This window comes from Erigeron canadensis, chromosome 1, assembly GCF_010389155.1.
Source record: "Erigeron canadensis isolate Cc75 chromosome 1, C_canadensis_v1, whole genome shotgun sequence".
In the NCBI taxonomy this organism is placed as follows: Eukaryota; Viridiplantae; Streptophyta; class Magnoliopsida; order Asterales; family Asteraceae; genus Erigeron; species Erigeron canadensis.
The window spans coordinates 46092824-46112687 of record NC_057761.1 but is presented as its reverse complement, the minus strand read 5'-3'; the positions used below and the strand labels follow the sequence as shown (position 1 = coordinate 46112687).

The 19864-nt window shown below is 28.9% G+C and overlaps 1 protein-coding gene across 2 annotated transcripts; it reads left to right on the top strand.

Annotated features, from left to right (window-relative positions):
• Positions 1 to 14394: 14394 nt before the first annotated feature.
• LOC122585172 (BOI-related E3 ubiquitin-protein ligase 1-like) lies at positions 14395 to 15917 on the top strand. 2 transcript variants are annotated; one of them, XM_043757280.1, is made up of 4 exons: positions 14395 to 14577; positions 14672 to 14799; positions 14992 to 15197; positions 15285 to 15917. In XM_043757280.1, the coding sequence occupies exons 1-4, from the start codon at positions 14531 to 14533 to the stop codon at positions 15813 to 15815; spliced, it is 912 nt and encodes a 303-aa protein (XP_043613215.1). In that variant the 5' UTR covers positions 14395 to 14530; the 3' UTR covers positions 15816 to 15917. The 2 variants fall into 2 exon arrangements, with proteins under 2 accessions (XP_043613215.1, XP_043613214.1); XM_043757279.1 differs by having other exon boundaries at positions 14669 to 14799.
• The last annotated feature ends 3947 nt before the right edge of the window (positions 15918 to 19864 follow it).

Here is a 19864-nt window from a genome sequence, read left to right as displayed (position 1 = left end):
AGATATATGGTGACTGTGTATATGGTTCCAAATTGAATCACATACTAAATGATTATCGATAGGACAACCTCGTGGCAGTTTCAATCTTTCATTCCATCACGTGCAAATACTCTTTTACCCGTAACTAACCAAAGCATAAAAATATAAAATCATGGTGGTGAATGCATTAACGAAAATCTACCTCAAAATACCAAAAAGGTATTTAGTTGAAAAAAATACATGAAAAAAAACACACAATCATATTATAATTTTCAAAATTTTTATTTGTTTCTAGAAATGAAAAATTCTTTTAATATTCCAAAAAGTTAAAAAAACAAAATGTGAAAAACATTTTTCACAATTAAACGCAATTGAGAGACACCATATAGCATTAAGTCATCAAGCCATAAACTACGATTAATTACCACGCCCATTCCATAATATTGCAATGGGCACCCCATTAGGCCATTATGCATATAGATAGATTGTAGTTGTCTCAAACGGCCAAACAACGAACAATCACAATATTAAGTCCCATAGTCAGATCATTTCTTCTCCCAAAAATTAAAATATACAAAAATATTACTGTAGAAAACAAAAAAGAAAAAATAATCAAAAGAAAACAAAAACCATATCAATTTCATCATCATATCTAAACGAACCAAACAATGTTCGAGGTAAAAATATCACATCATAACAAACCAAACGTGGCTTGTGATTACAAGAAAACTACTGACTTTTGATGGTACAATCCACATTTCATTTAATAGATTGTAACGTTGGTGTAAAGTATCATATATATTTTCTATTTAAATTATTTTGTTTTTTCGTTTTTTTGCGGTTCGTTGATGATGATGCTCAGAAACAATAATTTATGGAAAATTAGTAATAGGTCTAAAATATGTATCAAGAAATAGACCTAAAAATTTGATTCGACCATGTGTTAAATTAAAAATAAATGTGATTTCAAAGAAAAAATGTTTTTCATGTGTTAAACATTTAAAAGTGATAAGATTCATTCCCAGGTTTTGATTTTAGGTCTCTATGTTATTACTTTATTACGAGCATGGCGTCCGTGCGTTGCGACGGTTAGAAGATGAAGACAGTATAAAAAGGAGGCGGTTGTGGAGATCGAGGGAGGCGGTGGAGAAGGCGGGCGGCAATGGAGGGTGATAGAAAGTCGATTAGAGTGTAATGATTAAAGAGAATGAGGGAAATGGGAATATATAAGAGTTTATGTTTAAGTGAAAATTGTTTGGGAAGAAAAAATATGTTTAATCTCTTAACCCTAGTTATCTTTATAAGGGATTATAAATAACTCAATATCAATTGAAACAAACTATCTTCACTATCTTATAAAGCATTTTGGATTTTATTTATGGTATTCGTAAGAAATTAAGCATGGGGTATTTTTTTTTTCCTTAAAAAAACCCTTTTCAGCATATTTATGATTCTTAAAATGTCCCTCCACACACTACAACATTAAATTATCATATCTACCCTTATGACAAATTATCACTCCTAAAATAAAATTTCGCCACAACGCGCAGACATTATGCTTGTTCTTCATTATGTATATTATTATTACATCTTAGAGAACTTGAGTCATTAATTCCTTAGCATTTGTAGTTTGATATATTTTTGTTAAATATTAAAAGGAAACTTATTAAAGTCAACGGGTAACATATTATTTGTATAAAAAGGGTCTTTGGAATTGTGTATTGGATATTTGATTATTCTATTTGTATAACACCAATAGTCTAAAGTGTTTGGTTATAATAGTGATTACTTGCGTTAAATTAAAGGGAGACACAATTTTTAAAAAAGCGATTAAGTGATAAAAACATTTTTTTTAAAAACGCAGTTTTTAAAATACAAAATTTAAAACGCAGACTCAAACACATCAAGTAAAATTGTATTTGAAAGAAACAAAAAAAAAATAAATAAATCTTTATTTTGTGATCGGAAGTAATAACATAGGTACATCTAAATATATCTACAAACCATTAATTTAAGAATATATTATTGATTTTTTTGTAGTTTTTTGCTTGAAATTTTCTAAAATCTATTGAATTTATGGATAATCTACTGTTTTTCCCCCTCATCTTATTTATGAACTTTTAATTTTTTAAAAATGTTTTGATTTTGTAATTAAAAGAATCTTTAGGGATGGATTTGAAAGAATATATAATTACTCATTACTCTTTGTTCAATTGCCCCCTTCATAGGTTTTTCATCCCACATTTCGATTGTTCTATTCATTGACTTAATACCCAAAACGGTGTTAATGAAAAAAAATAATTATTAAAATGGTGTATTTTAAAAATATTTATTAAAATAATGTTTTTTTAAAAAATATTTCCTAAATTGATGTTTTATACTTTTGTATCATTTGTGTATACACTAAATTGTACTTATTTCGTCAACTCTAAGATCATTAAAACTTAATAAAAGTTTGAAACTTTTATTTAACCCCTTTGGTAATATTACTTTGACTTATTATATTTTAGAACAAGAATGAAAAATGAAAAATAATCTGAAACCTCATAAGTCCATAAGTACACCCGACTATTTCTTTAATGACTTACATTCATTACTTCCTAGCTTTCCTTTTCTCGTTATAATAACAACCACCACCCCTAACACTTTACATTTGATTTCTCAAACTTCAACTAGTTTGTTTATTTATTAATATTTTTATGAAGATGAAATTGATACAATATAATGAATTAAAATATAACTAAAATTATATGTTCAGTTGTTCACTTTTGCTCTAATATATGAACTTATGAAGTAATCGTAGTTGTTATGACTAAGCATGCTAGAATGATTATAAGTTGTCACGGTTCTATATATCGTTGGAAGTCGGTTTAGGGGGTGATTAAGCAATGAGATCAAATTTATCACATGACAATATTTCATTTGTAAGGCTACTATTATAATTAAATTTCAACGAGAGAAAGTATCTGTGTGTTACGATGGCGAGATGGTAGGGGTGATAGGTCATAGAGTGTGATAGGCAAATGTCTTAGCCCTACGGTCTCCGCCCTCGGATTTAAAAGTTCGTCGAAAGTATATCGAAAGTTGTAGGACATTGATATATGGTACATCATGCATTATCATGTGTACATTGTGTTGAAATTATAAGTTGAAAGTGAAACCTTGTTTACTTTATAATATACTACAGATATTGAATGTTATGTTTTGTAGCTAAACAATTTAACAATACTTCCATTTTGATTTTCCATACCCTGCTTAGAATAATACTATATTTATATAAATGTTTTAAACCCCAAATACTAACGGCATAAGTAAATTTATATTCATACGACTTTATTAAGATCGTTTATAATTTTCTAATTTTATTTAAAATATTAGCATATAAATTTTAATATGTTACATAGATAGATATAGTTAATTTGGTTTCAAGCTTCTAAGTTTTAGTGATCTAATCAAAAAAATAAAACAAATACAATCTAGTTTATAGGCAAAATGATATAAAAGTTATAAAAACACCATTTTAATAAATAATTTTAATAAAAACACCATTTTTGTAAATATTTTTAAGAGGGCACCATTTTAGTAATTATTTTTTTACATGTACGCCATTTTGGGTATTAAGTCTCTATTCATTTATATTTTCAATTAAAATAAATACTCATACACTTCTTCCTTTTCACATAAGCAACTATAACTAGATCTATACCCAATCGTTGACCGGGTTAGTAACAATATATATATGGGGGAAGTGAATTTGGGGTTGTCCCCCATCTAAGCTTAGATGGGGAACCCTTCACAATTTGTTTTATTAATCCATGAATATCATGGGGGCCCTAACATTTGTTTAAAATACAAATATTATTAAAATTTTTGTGTGTGAAGGGTTCCCATCCAAGCTTAGATGGGGAACAACCACATACTCACTTTATATGTATGTATGTATGTATGTATAGTTAAGACTTAAGAGTACATGAAACATGTTAAACTTTATATGCAAAGATAAAATAAATTAACAAAAATGCAAATAACCAACATTTATTAGTAAGCGTAACATATACCTCATAGGATAACGAGGGGTTAAATTTTATTGCATTGTCGGGTGTCAGGTTTTGCACGGCTCTGGCCGGGTTTTGACCCATGCTCGTGCCTAACTCCGCTATTGCCATCGCTGCCATCCGTCACGACGTCACCGCTGCCACCCATCACTGATGTCGTATTACACGTGTACCCTTTTAGTATAATAATAACAATGCATATTTGATTTAAAATATTTTTGATTTTTGATTTGAAATTATAAGTTTAAACCCTCATTTTATGAAGCCTTTCTTTCAATTTATATGTCTTGACCGAAAATCCCACACAACAAAACTTATTCACACTTGACACAAAGATTTTTAGATTAAAAGTACTTTAAGTGTTGTTGAATTCTTTCCTTTTTGCTGCTTCTAACACCATTTTAATTTCATTAGCTATGTAAAATAGTTAAGTTTAAATTGAAAATAGTAAATATATGTCATAATTAAAAAATGTATATTTATATAACATTAAAAAGTTACCATGTTTAACAAAAGTTTGACTTTTAATTTTAAGGGTTAAGATTATTATTTTTTTATTATCTTTTAAGGGAAATACTAAATGCAGCCTTAATGGTTGTATTTAACGTGCATAAAAAACTTGTATTTTTCATATTAAAGGTCTACTCCCTGAATTTTATGATAAATTTTTACAAATAATTTATGCACTTTAAATACAGCCTTTTAGCAAATCCCTATTTTAAATGGCCTAGATCAAAGCTTGAATTTATTTATTTTCTTTGTAGCATGATCCACCTTGACCGGGATACCAAGGAATTTAAAAGTTTTTAAAGTTTATTTTGAAATTAAGCATGATGTTGAAATAAATCTTAAGTTTTATACATTTTTTATAATATATATATATATATATATATTCAGTTAAATATATATCAATATTATCACTACTCCACCAGAAAACTGGGTTAGAGTTGCGATATCTAGACCCAGTAACCACTAACTTGATTTTTTGGGTCGGTTTGACCTTTTGGGTTAGTAATCCAACCCGCCAACCTACAAATATTTATATTTTATACAATGTTGATAATAGGTTGACCCATCAACTCATTTGATCCAACAACCTACAAACCATTTGACTTAAACTTAAGAGCAAACATCACTTTTTACACAATGGATTACCAAATAATAAAAGTTTACATATGTATCACACATTTGACCAGCCAACCCACATTACTCAAAACAATCCATTTGATCCAAGACCAGCCAATTTGACATGTCAACAAAAAATAACTCATTTGAGTTAAAACAACTCGTTTGGCGTATCAACCCTTGTATTAATCGGGGCGATTGTGTCGACTCAACTTTGGTTAGGGTCAGAAACTCTTCAACCTGTCAACCCGATCCTAATTGACCTTATTAACAGCTCTAAGTAAAATATCATACATAAAAAGAAGTGTCCCATGTGTGTATATATATATATATATATTGCATCTTATCGATAGCAAAAAGCTAAAAATATCAAACTCTTTTATTATTATTATTATTATTATTATTATTATTATTATTATTATTATATATATATATTTTAATGAATTAATGCTAACTTATAAACTAAATTTTAAAGTTTAATTTTTATATTTTATAATAAGTAAAAATGCTAAAAGTTAAAAAGAAATATTATTAGATAGTGGTATAACTACACGAACTTGTTGTTTTGCAGAATTTCTTTACTTTCATTTTTGTATATGGATAAAACTAAAGTTTTATGCATACATAAATTTGGTTGAAGATAGATGCATACAACATACCTGTATGAAGACTTTGCATTCTTTTCCCGAAGACAGCAAGTCTTTGATGTAGAAATTGACTAATTAAAATGTTACCATGAATATAAAACTATACATTAAATAAAAGAAATTAGTTACCACTTACCATGTTTAAAAGAAGAAAACTTTGACTTCAATTGTAATGGTTAAGATTAATTTGACTTTGAATTTCAATGGTCAAGATTAAATGATAAATTTATTTTTTTCTCTTGGCTATGGTAGTCATATATATATATATATATAATATAGTGTTGTAAATATATATTACCTTTGGTGCTTGAAAGTAAATGGTTGTATCAAATGAGAAGTATGAAATACGAAAAACATCACAAAATATATATATATATATATATATATATGAGTATTTGGGTGGGAAAGTTATTTGGTGGTAAATAAAATTTTGGTGGGAAACTTTTACTAAATGTATTAGTGTAATTTTGAGAAATTTGAATACATAGTTGCCGATTTTATTATGTTTTTTGGTCTATATACTTTAATGATATAATCTACTTGTTTGTAATATTGATTTGGCAGTATAAAGATGTAGCTGTATAATTTATCTAAATGTAATATCGATGTAGGTGGCAAAGTCATTTTCGGTAATTTTGACTAACTTCAATTTAGTAATATTTACGTTTTTTTAATGTACATGTCGGATTTCATTAGGTACCTTTAAATTTGTGTAAAGATTTTTCGTCAAAAGATGTAAAGATTTGTCCAACTATAATTTTGATGGGAATTTTTATTGATTTGGTCAACGCGAATTCTTTTGTGGTATACTCGTACCTGTTACGAATTTAATTAGATTGCTTAATATTTAAAGGTTTATATCTCTTAATTACTTGTCCAATTTGTTTATATTTAGAATGGATTTTGGCCATAAAGTATTGTTTGGTGAAAAAGCTTTTCTTGATAGGAAAATAATTTTTAAAGGGTAAGTTATAGTAATTGAAATTTAGTGCAAGTTAGACTCTTTTTTTCTAATTGTATATATCTAACTTTTTTTATGAAAGTATCAATTAATGTATAGTATTTTTTCTTTACGATTGTGTCAAATTTAGAAAGCAAATTACTTCTTTCTAAGATATTTTTAAACTTAGTAATTGTCATTAGTTGAAATTTGACTACTTTTCATTCAATTATACAGTATAATTTTTACTATTTTTCAATGCAATTACACATAAATATTTATGACTTTTATAAATATACAATTACCGATTTTATATTGGGTAATGTTTAAAGGTTTATTTCTCTTAATTAGTTGTCCAATTTGTTTATTTTTAGTACGGATTTTGGCCATAAACTCTTTTATGGTGAAGAAGCTTTTCTTGATAGCAAAGTAATTTTTAAGGGTAAGTTATACTAATTTTAATTTAGTGCAAGTTAGAATAAAAAACTGTTTTCTTTTATGTTATAGCTTTTTCAGTGTTATCATTCTAATTTTTCTATTCTATGTATGATAGACATAAACTTGATATCAATTTTAATATTCATTTTAACATAGTGGATTTTGTTTCTTCTATAAAACGGATGTATATATATACTAGCTCAAACAATCCGGGTTCAACCCGGGCATTGTAATCAAAATTTTAAAACCAAAAAAATGTAAAAGAATATATGTAATTTTTCTTATCAATATATTATAACTTGATATGAAGATAGTGAATCGACTAATACAATGATACATAAAATAAGAGTACTTGTTCGTTAACAAAATATAAAAAGACATTTTATAATATTTTATAGAAAAAATTAAGATTTATTTGTTTCAAATAAAAGATTAGGAATTTTAAATAAGCATTAAGTGAGATTTTTTTTTTGTCAAATATGACATCATAAATGAAAGAAAAAACTTTTTAAAAAATGTGTGATCATGACATATCATAATCTTTCTAAAAAACAATTTATAAATATTAGTACCTCACTATAAAAGTGTGGACAAATGAGGTGTTACAAAATAATTATCAAAGTTCATACTAAAAAGTGTGAACTTTTAATTCTACACACTTTTTTGTGTGGAGAAATTTATACACATTTTTATTTCTATATATTTTTACACACAAAAAAACGTGACAAAATTTTTAATTTGTTCACACTCATTAAAAATGTGAACAAATGCAGTATTGTTTGTAGTGCATATTTAATTAACAAAACATAAAAAATACATTTCATGATATTATATTAAAAAGAATTTACTTTGTTCGTAATAAGAGAATAAATTTGTAGACATCATAAATAAAATAAAATATTTTGAAGATATTTAATGGGCTATTTATCTTTAAAAAGATTATTAACTAAATATGACATAAATAAAATAAAAACATTTTAAAAAAATTTGTTGACATGACACATAATAATTGTTACTAAAAATAGTTTAAAAAAACAATCCTTTTTTATTATATATAAAGATTAGATTTAAGTTAATTACATACATACCAATTTTTAAATAAGCACATGCGTGTCTCATTGATTTTTTTTTTATTTACAATAACTCTTTTACTAAAAGTTAATAAAATTAGAATAACAAATAAATAAGATAATAAAGAAAAAACACATATATATAAAATATAAATGGAAAACAACGTTGAATATAATAAATCAAAATCTTAAAACATATTTCAAAAGGATATAGTACGATTAAGAAGATTATAATAATAAGATAACATAGAAGACTAATAAATTATATTAAATAACATGAAAAATATGATATATCAGTCTTCATCTGTCAGGTCTTCATCTATTAAATGAAACACGTTCTTCCTCTCAAGCTTATTATGATCCACGTTCTTACGCTTAATTAATGAGATGTCATCATCATTTACAAGTTTATCCCATTCAAAATCATCCTACAAATAAAATGAGATAAAAAAAAGTTAGATATACTATGTCTATTTAATGTGTTAATAGGCAAAAACTTTATAAAATCGCATGTATACAGAATAATATCAATACGTACGTGGTCATTTTCCAAACGAATGTTTTCTTCATTGGCATCAACGACAACCTCGCCCACTTTTACCGTATCATCGTCTGAATCATTGACATCGATAACCTCACTAAACTTTTAGTGCTTCTTTATTTGCCTCGCGTTTTTGTTTTTTGCTCAACGAACCATGCTAAACATATGTGAATAAAAAAAATTAGTTTCCAAAAAGACAAGTTTGTGATATATTAACGAAATGTATGAAATTTAGATAACCTCTTTATAGGTGACAATCTTATCAAAATCGATATCCGCATTCACATTATTTGTAAGCTTTTTCTTCTCATTCAAAGGAGTTATGGCTTTAAAATCCTAAAAAAATATACAAACATAAGATGAAAGAGATATACGCATATATATATATATATACTAATAGCATCAATCTATATATAAAGATTTTTTAATTAATAGACTTTTTGCATATGAAGAAAACATGGAGGAAAAGTATTACTTGATTCATCTTGTTGTTTGGAATTGTGATGTGTACAATGAAAGTAAAATGTTTGTGCTATATATATAATAGTGTATAAAACATTAACTTAGGCAATATGAGGTTTAAATTAAATATATACAACTAATTAAACAATTTAGAAAATAAGAAAATGTATAAATTTGGTAATAATGTTCACGTCAACTTTTTGTTACCAAAGATACCAAATTCACATTCAATCTTATAAATCTAAATTTAAATTTTAAAAAGTAAAAGGCTGTGTTACAAACTAAAAGGCTGTACAATTTTATTAGTTGCACGTTGGCTATACTAATTTTATTACTTCCACGTTGACTTATACCTTCAAGATTTGACTTTGAGTTTAGATACTCTAGATTAATTTGAGGATGAATTTGGATGGTTAAGATTAAGTTTAAAACTTCATTTTTTTATCTCTGCTCTACCGGCAATATATATATATATAATTTCATTTATTTGTCCGTACAATATCTCTCAATAAACTTAAAATCACACGCATTCGTGTAAGTTCTTCAACTTTAACCTTTTAGTAGAAAAATCACTTGCCCAAAAAAAAAATTAGAGTATATCCTTATAAACATAAAAGATTCTGTTAATAACAAGTTATTGTATTAAGGTATCTAAAAAGTTGTGTATATTTGTCATTTAATTTAAAGGCGAGTTTTATATGTAATGTACCATTTCTTTGTGCATGTTGTGATATATCACTAACAGCCCTATCAGTAAAATCGTAAACATATAAAATACGGAGTATAACTATAATAAAACCTCCTTTCATGTTCAATCAAAATCACCACATTTGTATATCTTATACTTGTTATAAATAGTAGCATCGAAAGAAATTTCTCTTCATTTTAAGAAAAAGATTTGATTTAAGGGATAATGACATGTGAATGTAGTGAACTATGACAAAGTGTCTATGTTATGTATTGATCTAATCGGTGGTCTATGTTATGTAACGAACTTATCTAAACTGTCTAAGTGATGCATGTTATCGGGTAATCTACAGGTAGTCGGTTACCATCCATTTATTTAAACTTGGGATAATGACCTGTGAATGTAGTGAACTATGGCAAAATAACTATGTTATGTATTGATCTAATTGAGGGTCTATGTTATGTCACGAACTTACCAAAACTGCCTAAGTGATGCATGTTATTTATTGTTTCCAACTCCTCCCGAGTATGCAAGGTTGTAAATATCGGTTATCGGTTTATTATCGGCCGACCCCCGATAAGCGATAAATAGGATATATCGGGGATATATTGGATACCCTAAAATGTAAAGGAATTTATCTAAAATTTATATATATACTAACAATATATAACAATTTGTAACGCAATACATCAATAATTAGAATATAAATCTGTAGAAAAGAAAATAATTACATTTAAAGTTTTAAAATTTAAGTATTTATAGACTATATACAAAAGGGAAAAACGGTAGTAAAGAAAGTAATTACAATTTACAACTAGAAATTAAAAGATTATTAAAGATTAACTCAAAAATTAAAGAATTAAATACAAATTAGCTAGAAAAAATTGAATTAAGGAAAGTAATAAATCCTAATATTTGATAAAAACCCAGTTTTTTTTTTATAAAAAAAAGTGGTAATTTTTTTGACCGATATTGACCGATAAGTGCCGATATTGACCGATAAGTGCCGACTTTGACCGAAATTTGACCAAAATGATAAATTGCCCGATAAGTCATTTTTCTTATCGGTGAAGGGCCGATAACCGATATATAGCCGATATATCGAACGATAAATCCGATATTTACAACCATGCGAGTATGTGAGAACTGGTATTTTCTTGTTTCAATTTAATTATTTATTATTATTCCGAAAAGCGAAATGATGAATTATGAGGTCAAGGGGATTTGATCTTTTTAGCTTTAGTCTTGTAATGCATTTGTAAGTGCAACCTAGAGGAGGGGTGAATAGGTTGTACCCGATTTTTAACTTGGTTTACAAAACTTTTTGATTAACAATCAATCTTAACTTACTAGTTACAAATACTTGCATGATTTGAACAACAAAGAAGTTAACCCTTGTAGCTATAACAACCAATTCAAAACTTGATAAGCAAATGTGATAACAAGATAATGAACAGTAATAAGAAGATAAGGGTAAGAAAGTATATCACCACATGAACACCACGATATATGGTGGTTGGGGTCGGATGTTAACTAATCCGCCTTAATCTACTCCTCAATACACAATCGAGATTTTGTAGCACTATCTTTCTCCAAAACCGGTGGAGAGTCCACAATACAATCTTGATACTTCAAGATGAGTCAACAATTCCTAACCACTAGGAATTTACCAAGTCTTGACACTTCAAGACACACCAATGATTCCTAACCACTAGGAAATCTTCAATTCTTGACACTTCAAGAATTTGCCCAACTCTAACCACTAGAGTTTAATTTACACCCAAATAATCTTGACACTTCAAGATATAAAGTTGCCTAACCACTAGGAAACACAAGCTCTTGACACTTCAAGATAATACATAATAATCACACTCACTAGTGTAATTGAATACACAATTTGTAGGCTCTCAATTATTTCACTAGATAATCTCCTCACTATAAATTGACACTATTGCTAATAATCAATGATATAAGATTTGAAATATAAGTATGAGTTTTACAGGAGTTGTAGATGCAAGATGTGAGGTCCAAATATGCCCAAGTCTTCAATTTATAGCTAAAACATGCTTTATGACCGTTTGACCCGGACGACTCTTAACTGAGGCCGTCCTCCATGGCACAAGAGCCGTGCTTCAAACAACAACCGTGCACTTCCTGGAACTTCACAAAAAGCCTTACATATCTCCAATGCATCCTCCACTACAACAATAACTTTCCTATTGCAAGATTTACACAAAAGAGAATGGAAGAAAGAAGAGAATATGCTTACCAAGTTAAGATGTTTGGGGAATGAGAAACTCACAAGATGAGCTATGGAAATGGGACATCCACCCACTAATTTTTAAATATAAAACCAATATATCCAAATGTTGACCAAGTTTGACCATTCTATCTATCTTGACTTTTGTTGACATTCAACACTTAGAAATATTTTGGCCCTCCAAATTTTGGTGAAAAATCAAAGTGTTTCAATTTGAGTTTTAACAATTTCAAACATCTTAGAATGGTAATATATGACTTAGGAACAAGTTTCGGGTCAATAACATATGTAACGAGTGCTCGGTAAATGTCATTGATTTGGGCAGAGGGGGCACGACCTTTGTTTCAGTAAGAGCCATTCTCAAGAGCCGTGCTCTATAATACTTAGACAAATTTTCGACCCCAAATTTGACGAAAAACGAAAGTTGTTATTTTTGAGATTTGCCAATTCCAAACATCTTAGAATATCAAAATAAGGTTATGGAACAAGTTTGGAGTCACGGAAATGTGTAACGAAGGCCCGACAAAAACTGAGTATATAGACAGAGGTCGTACGGCCGTTACAGGGCACAGAGGCCGTCCCTAAGAGCCATGCTGCCAAAGTGAGGCCGTGCTCCAGGTTTTGCGACGAACTGCTACACAAAACTCAAATTTGACGTTTTCATTGTTTTTGATTTGGAATTAGCGTATGTATGCCCAAAACGTTATTAATACCATTTTACATATTCCATATATTGTAATAGCACGCCACACAATGATCAACGCTATAGATAGTGCTACTTTGCGTCTTTATTAAACGTTTTTTAGAAGGATGATCAAGCATGTAAGAATATATGTATGATCAATTATATTTAACACTTACCTTCATGTGGTATGTTCTTAATCATCATCAAAACTAAGGAGAACATTATAAAAGTTATAACTCTATCAACCCATGTATGACCAACAACATTCTTCTAAGTTTGTTGTTTTAATTAAAATCTAGCAATTAGTTATCCTTTCTTATTTCAATTATAAGTTATGTACCTTTAGATTTGTGTGTGTCAATGTGTATATGTTTGAGAATATATGCAATGACAGGCTCTTGACTGTATAAGGGATCGTAATCTTCAAATGCGATTTTAATTTTTGAGATCTTTGATTTTTTGGTATATGAATGTGTTAAGGTTGATTGGAAAAATGGGGAGGTAGGTGGGGCCGGAAGATCCAAAGGTGTTTACAGCTTTTATATAATTACAAAACTTATATACATATATGTTTCCATAACTTATATTTATTTATATATGTTAAATAAATTAATTAATTATTAAGATTAAAAGTAAAGGGGAAAAATTGATAACCGGCTTTAGCCTGTAACATGCATCACTTAGACAGTTTTGGTAAATTCGTTACATAACATAAACCTCCGATTAGATCAATATATAACATAAACATTTTGACATAGTTCACTACATACACAGGTCATTATCCCTTGATTTAATGTTTATAACAATTACAATTTAAGAACCAAGGATTTTTAAGATAAAGATGTACCCATTAATGTGTAAAAAACGATCTATGTACTAAGTACATGTTATTCTTTTTTCTATAAATAAAATTTAATTACTAAAGAAACTTTAATATGTAAAGTATCTTATCTTTGCTTAAGAAGCTAGGGTAGATTAATCATACAAAAATTTGACGGATTTTATTAAAAATAGTTTTCAAGACCGTCAATAATATGTAAAAAAAAAATAATACGTAACATATTAATAATTTAATGACAAAAAACAAAATTTTTATATACGTTAAAAACAATTCATATACTATACCCAATTTTAAAAAATGATATTATCTTAATAGATAGCCTAGTAATATTCTTTAAGACCTTAATCCACTCATTCTTTTTTTTTTTTTAGTTTCAAACTTTGATTAGAATAGATATCATGATCTTATAGTTACGAAAATTTTTAAAAGTATCATTTTTCCCCATTTTCTATGCTAAGTTCATTAAGTTTTTTGAAGAATTAACAATAAAGAACCGAATATTTCTAAAATAAAAGAAAAAATATTTGACCAAATTAAATGCAAGTGTAACTTAATTCTCAATCTTGAAAATAGTATTAACTAATTGTGAAAATTTATTTTATTATTAAAAATGCCATGCTATACAACTTGATGCATATATTGCATTTACTAAATCTTATTCAAGATATATATGGAATCAACTCATCAAGCATCTTTTTGCCATCTTCTATTTTCTGTGTTGGCATTTTAAGTTTTATCAAAACCAACCCCCAACACCCTCTCATTTCTCCCATTTAATCATTCATAGCAACAACAATCAATGGCTGTTCAAGCTCATTACCAAACCAATATTTTTCATAATCAAAGGTCTGTATCTATCACTCTTTACATCATTTCTTTCTTTATTTATTCTAACTTATATATTTAAACATTGACAAAAACTTAACATTTCATGCAGAAGTTTACAAGATGAGATAAGAAATAATTATTCATCGCAACCACAAGTAGCCAAAGAAGAAGAAGGTATTGATTCAAGATTTTTTGATCAACAATCACCCAAAGACATATCTTTCAATACTTATTTCTCAGGTATTAACATCATCTTTACACCCAAATACCATTATGTTAATAATGTTAAAAAAACGTTATAATCAAATACGGAGTAACATATTACATTAAAAAAAACTCAATACCAAAACAGCCAATGCAATATAGTACATTGTTTATAATGATTTGTGCTTACAATTTAACATAAAAGTGTGTGTTGTGTTTTTTTGACAGTTGGGAGTTGTGGTCTTAATCCAAGAAAAAGAGAAAAAGAAGTTAATATGAATCAATTTATTGACATAAGCCAACTTCATACTACAAACACCGGCGTTAACACCGGTCTCCGGCTATCATTTTCCGATCAACAACTCCGGCAACACTCTGTTTCAACCCAAATCAAAGAACAAGGTGACGAAATTGATCATTTCTTGCAAATCCAGGTGAAGCCCATTTCAAAAAATGTGAAATTATTTCTGGGTTTTGAATCTTTTTCAAAAATTTGTGGTTAATTTATATGTTTTTATCAGGGGGAGGAGATTCGGCGCACGTTAGTAGAGAAGTGTCAAAACCACTATCGTGCGCTGGTGGAAGCGGCGGAGACGGCGGCGTCACGGCGGCTGAAGGAAAAGGAAGCCGAGCTAGTCAAAGCCTCGTGGCGCAAAGCTGAGCTGGAAGCAAAAATGGCGCAAGTTAGCATGGAGGCGGCGATGTGGCGGGAGAAGATGGTGGCAGGTGAGGCGGAAACGGAGGCCTTACAGGCTAAGTTGGAACATGCTATTGTGAGCGGTGGTGGTAGGAGTATGTTAGGTGACAGAGGTGAAAGTGGGCTAATGTGCGCCAGCAGGGATGATATGGATGCTGAGTCGGGTTATGTTGACCCGGAACGAGTGGTAGTGGTGAGTGGACCCGGCTGTAAATCGTGTGGGAATCGAGTTGCGTCAGTTTTGTTGTTGCCGTGTCGACATTTGTGTGTTTGTAGTGAGTGTGACGGCGTCGTTTTGGCTTGTCCATTATGCCTATGTGTGAGAAGCTCCAGTCTTGAAGTTTACATGTCATGACATATTGGATTGGCCCAATGGGTTTCTTGCTTAGTATTTTTAGCTTTAAGGTAAAAAAGAAAAAGGAGTTGAGTGTTAAAAAATTTGACAATATGTGAAAAATTGGTAACTTTACATTTGTTTACATTCTAGAGGAAACGGTATCGTTGAGAAAACTGTTGAAAATGAAGTTGACAATTTTGAAAAGATTTTCGGAAATTTGATGTTATGATTAATTCTATTACGTTATTAATTATACTGTTAGGTAATGGAAGATCGATGGTGTCTTACAAATACCAAGAAAATGGGTTTACTTAAAAATCATCCATGTGAATTTTTTCAACCATTTGCTTCCTGACAATATGTTCAACCTAACTTAACAGGGCCCAAAACATGAGACTTTTTTATATATGTTTAATTGGCAATTACCCGATTTGGACTTGTGTAATCTATATATCAATGATTATCGGAAGTGTTTCGAAACCGTATTCGTCGATCAACATACGTACATATATAATATATTGAGTAATAATGTCATCATATTACTTGTGTGGCCTTTTTATTGAACCTATGCCAGGGGCGGAGCCACCTTGTAGCGAGGGGTGCAACCAAAAACAGTGGTAAATAAATTCTTATCCATTGTAGTATCGTTTCACAAAATCTTAGTTGATGATTGGTATAATGTTAGTTAGGAACCTATTAACTTTGCAAATAAACATTACTAATGTTAGTTTTAAACCCGCTGGAAGAAATTGCTAGCTCCACTTATGATCTATGCTGTTCTAATTTGGTACAGTGATCGAATTGTATCAATGAGTGAGCATTTTTGTTCCTTTGTTTTTGAACAATCAATCTTTCAACTTTGTCAATTGTTCCTGAAAGTTTTCATGAAGGGAAGACGATAGGGTAAAAAAGAGTTTAACATGGAAATAATATGGAATTGTGTCAGAAGAAAAAAAGGTGAATAAGAATAAAAAAGAAATTGTCAATTGTGTTACAAATTAAAGTGGTAACCTAGAAAGTTAAGTAATTGTCTCTTATGTTATATGAGTGAAGTTCTTTAAGAACATGTGAAAATATATCTTCGTTATTCCACTGTCGGGATGCTCAATCATTGGCACAAAGATATTCAAAATAAAACATATAAACCATTTTGCTTTCATTAAACTACTACCTCTTAATTGATATCAAGTACTTAACGGGAAATTGATATTATCATATATATTAGTACTAGTATTTAACATTCGACATTATTTGTGATCATCTTGATTACCTTCATAACACAAACTTAATCCCTCCTATTATGGCGACACACAACACATACATAAGCCACTACATATATACACTTCCATACACTAGACACGTGTAAATATATACAAACTCTTCACAGGGAACAGTAAAAGACTAAAGCATCATTTTTAGCGTAAAAATAAAAGAGCGGCTGAACCACGTCTCTCCTATAGTAGTATCTTTCATATTTTTATATTTTTTTGAGTTAACTTTCCTATAGTAGTATAGTACACTTAATTACACTAGTATCAAAGAAATGAATATACATTAAATAATTTCATGTCTTTTGCAAAAAATATGCATAACAGTGTCCTTAAAAAGTTATTTTATCCACAACTTTGCTTCTAATATAAACTTTTTAAGTTTGCCCTTCAATAATAATAATGTTCTTTGCTCTGTCCAAAGCTACTATAAAAATTTGAAGCAATGAAAAACACGAATATTTTATTTGATATAGGATGAGATTTGGCTTTGCCGACCTCTGCCAAAATTAAGCCACACGTACTCTATGTTATCATGATATTCAAGAATCAAGATCACTACCATGAAATTTTAGTCACTAAACAACTAGCATTCTGATTATGTAATTTCAGGTTTGGGGGAAATAATATAACTTTGGGAATCTAGTACAATTAGACGAGACAGATAACTTATATGTTTTCATAAATTTACAATGGGGTTTGCTAAATACAGCCTTTAGGGCTGTGTTTAAGGTGCATAAATTATTTGTACATTTACCATGAAAATCAGGGAGTGAATTTTTAATATGGAAAGTACAAGTTGTTTTATGCACGTTAAATACAGCCCTTGCATTTCCATTTACAATATATGATGGATTTAGGGTGACTGTCAGGATTATTAATGTAAAATAAACGAAGAGATAGTAAGTAATGTGATTAATGTCACATGTTTATATGGGGTATATTTAAGTATTTAACCCAAGTACCCAACAGGAAAGGACGTTCAAAATCATCTCCCTGTTATAGAATCAAAATAAAATTTAATAAATTAGGCTTTTGGGCCCAATTCAGATTATTTTGGGCTCAATCTGCAATATTTTAGAAGTTATTTCTGCTACTTTTCTTATACAAACGTCAATATTGCAAATAAAAATGAGAATGAAAAAGAAAAAAAAACTAAGAGGATGCTTTTGGCTACATCGACGGATATGCAGCTTGAAGTACGAGCACACCATCAGATGTTCTTTTGTAAATAGCCTTGTAATTGTAGTATTATTATGGGTTTTGTTATGTATGAAACTAGATTATTTTCCCGCGTAATACGCGGGATGAACACATTAGGTTTTCATAAAATATACATTCAATAAATTTTGGTGTGTAAACATAATATAAAATTCTTAAATAATACTAGCACGGTACCCGCGCTATGCGGCGGTGGTCGTGGCGGCGACCGTGTGATGGTTGGACGACCGTTGGTGGTGGAGCGGCGGTTAAGTGAAAATATTACATATTTTCAACATTACCAAAAATAAAAAGGGCTATTCTTTTTATAATATAGTATAGATATATTATCTTCTTATTTATAATCTATACTATATTACGAGTATAAAGTATTTAAAGTGTGTCTTAGAATGTTTTTAAGAACTCTATTTAATACTCTTTCAAACACATTCGAGTTTCGTGCATTACATAAACTCATAAAGAAAGTTATATATTCTTTAATTCTCAACAGGAAAATGATCAATTATAGATGGATATGCAGTAAAACCTCTATATGTTAATATTCGATAATAACCTCGATAAAATTAACAATTGTTCGTATCTCAATTTGATATCACACAAACGTGAACCTCAATAAATAAAAATAATAAGATAATAACTTTTTTGAAATCCCGGTATATATATATATATATATATATTGGTTGCAACGAAACTACAAGTTAATAGTTACTAAAAGATTGCAACTTTTAAGATCGTATATATAAAAAAAAATATATGACTTTTTTTTTAAACTTCAATCTATATTGAGTTCATATTTAAATATATTTGTTAAACTTAAACGCTAGGGGACTTCTCTTATTTTGACCAAGTTTAATGTAAATGGAGAAAAAATGTCTCTTAAAACTTGTTTTTGTAATTTATTTTTCAAAAATTTGTAAATGATACGAAAAAAAACTTTTTAAATTAATAATTTTTTTTAGAACGACATTCTAATCTACTCCTACTCCTAAATTACACGCATGTCTGGAATGAAACCCAGGACTCTAAAAAAATCCTTTAAATGTTGGAAGTGGGACTCGAACCTAGGTGGATCCCCCCAAGGTCAAAGAACTTAGCAATGGGCCACCAACCCTTTTTTTGAATTTATCGATATATACGATATTTAGATTTCTTATATGTATCCATATGTTTTTATAAAAATAAATCGATTTAATTATACTACCTCTTAATATTTAGAAGTAGTATTCATATTCGTACACAAACCTTTTATAAAAAAAAGTGACATGTTTTACGATCATGATTTTATTTTCTCACAAATATTAGACCATAGATATCTAAGATCTTACATATGCAATTAAATATAACAGACCAAACACATATTATATTAATTAAATAAGACTAAAATAGTAATTTTAATTATCAATTGACTTGTTAATTATATAGAAAAATTGTTCCGATTACACATAATATTTTACTCCTTCCGTCTCATATTAAGTGTCATATTTTGACTTTTTAAGTCTTTTTCCTCTAACTTTGACCGTAAATATTTTTGTTTGTGTTTTATAACAATTGATATAACATATATGAAATGATTGAGAT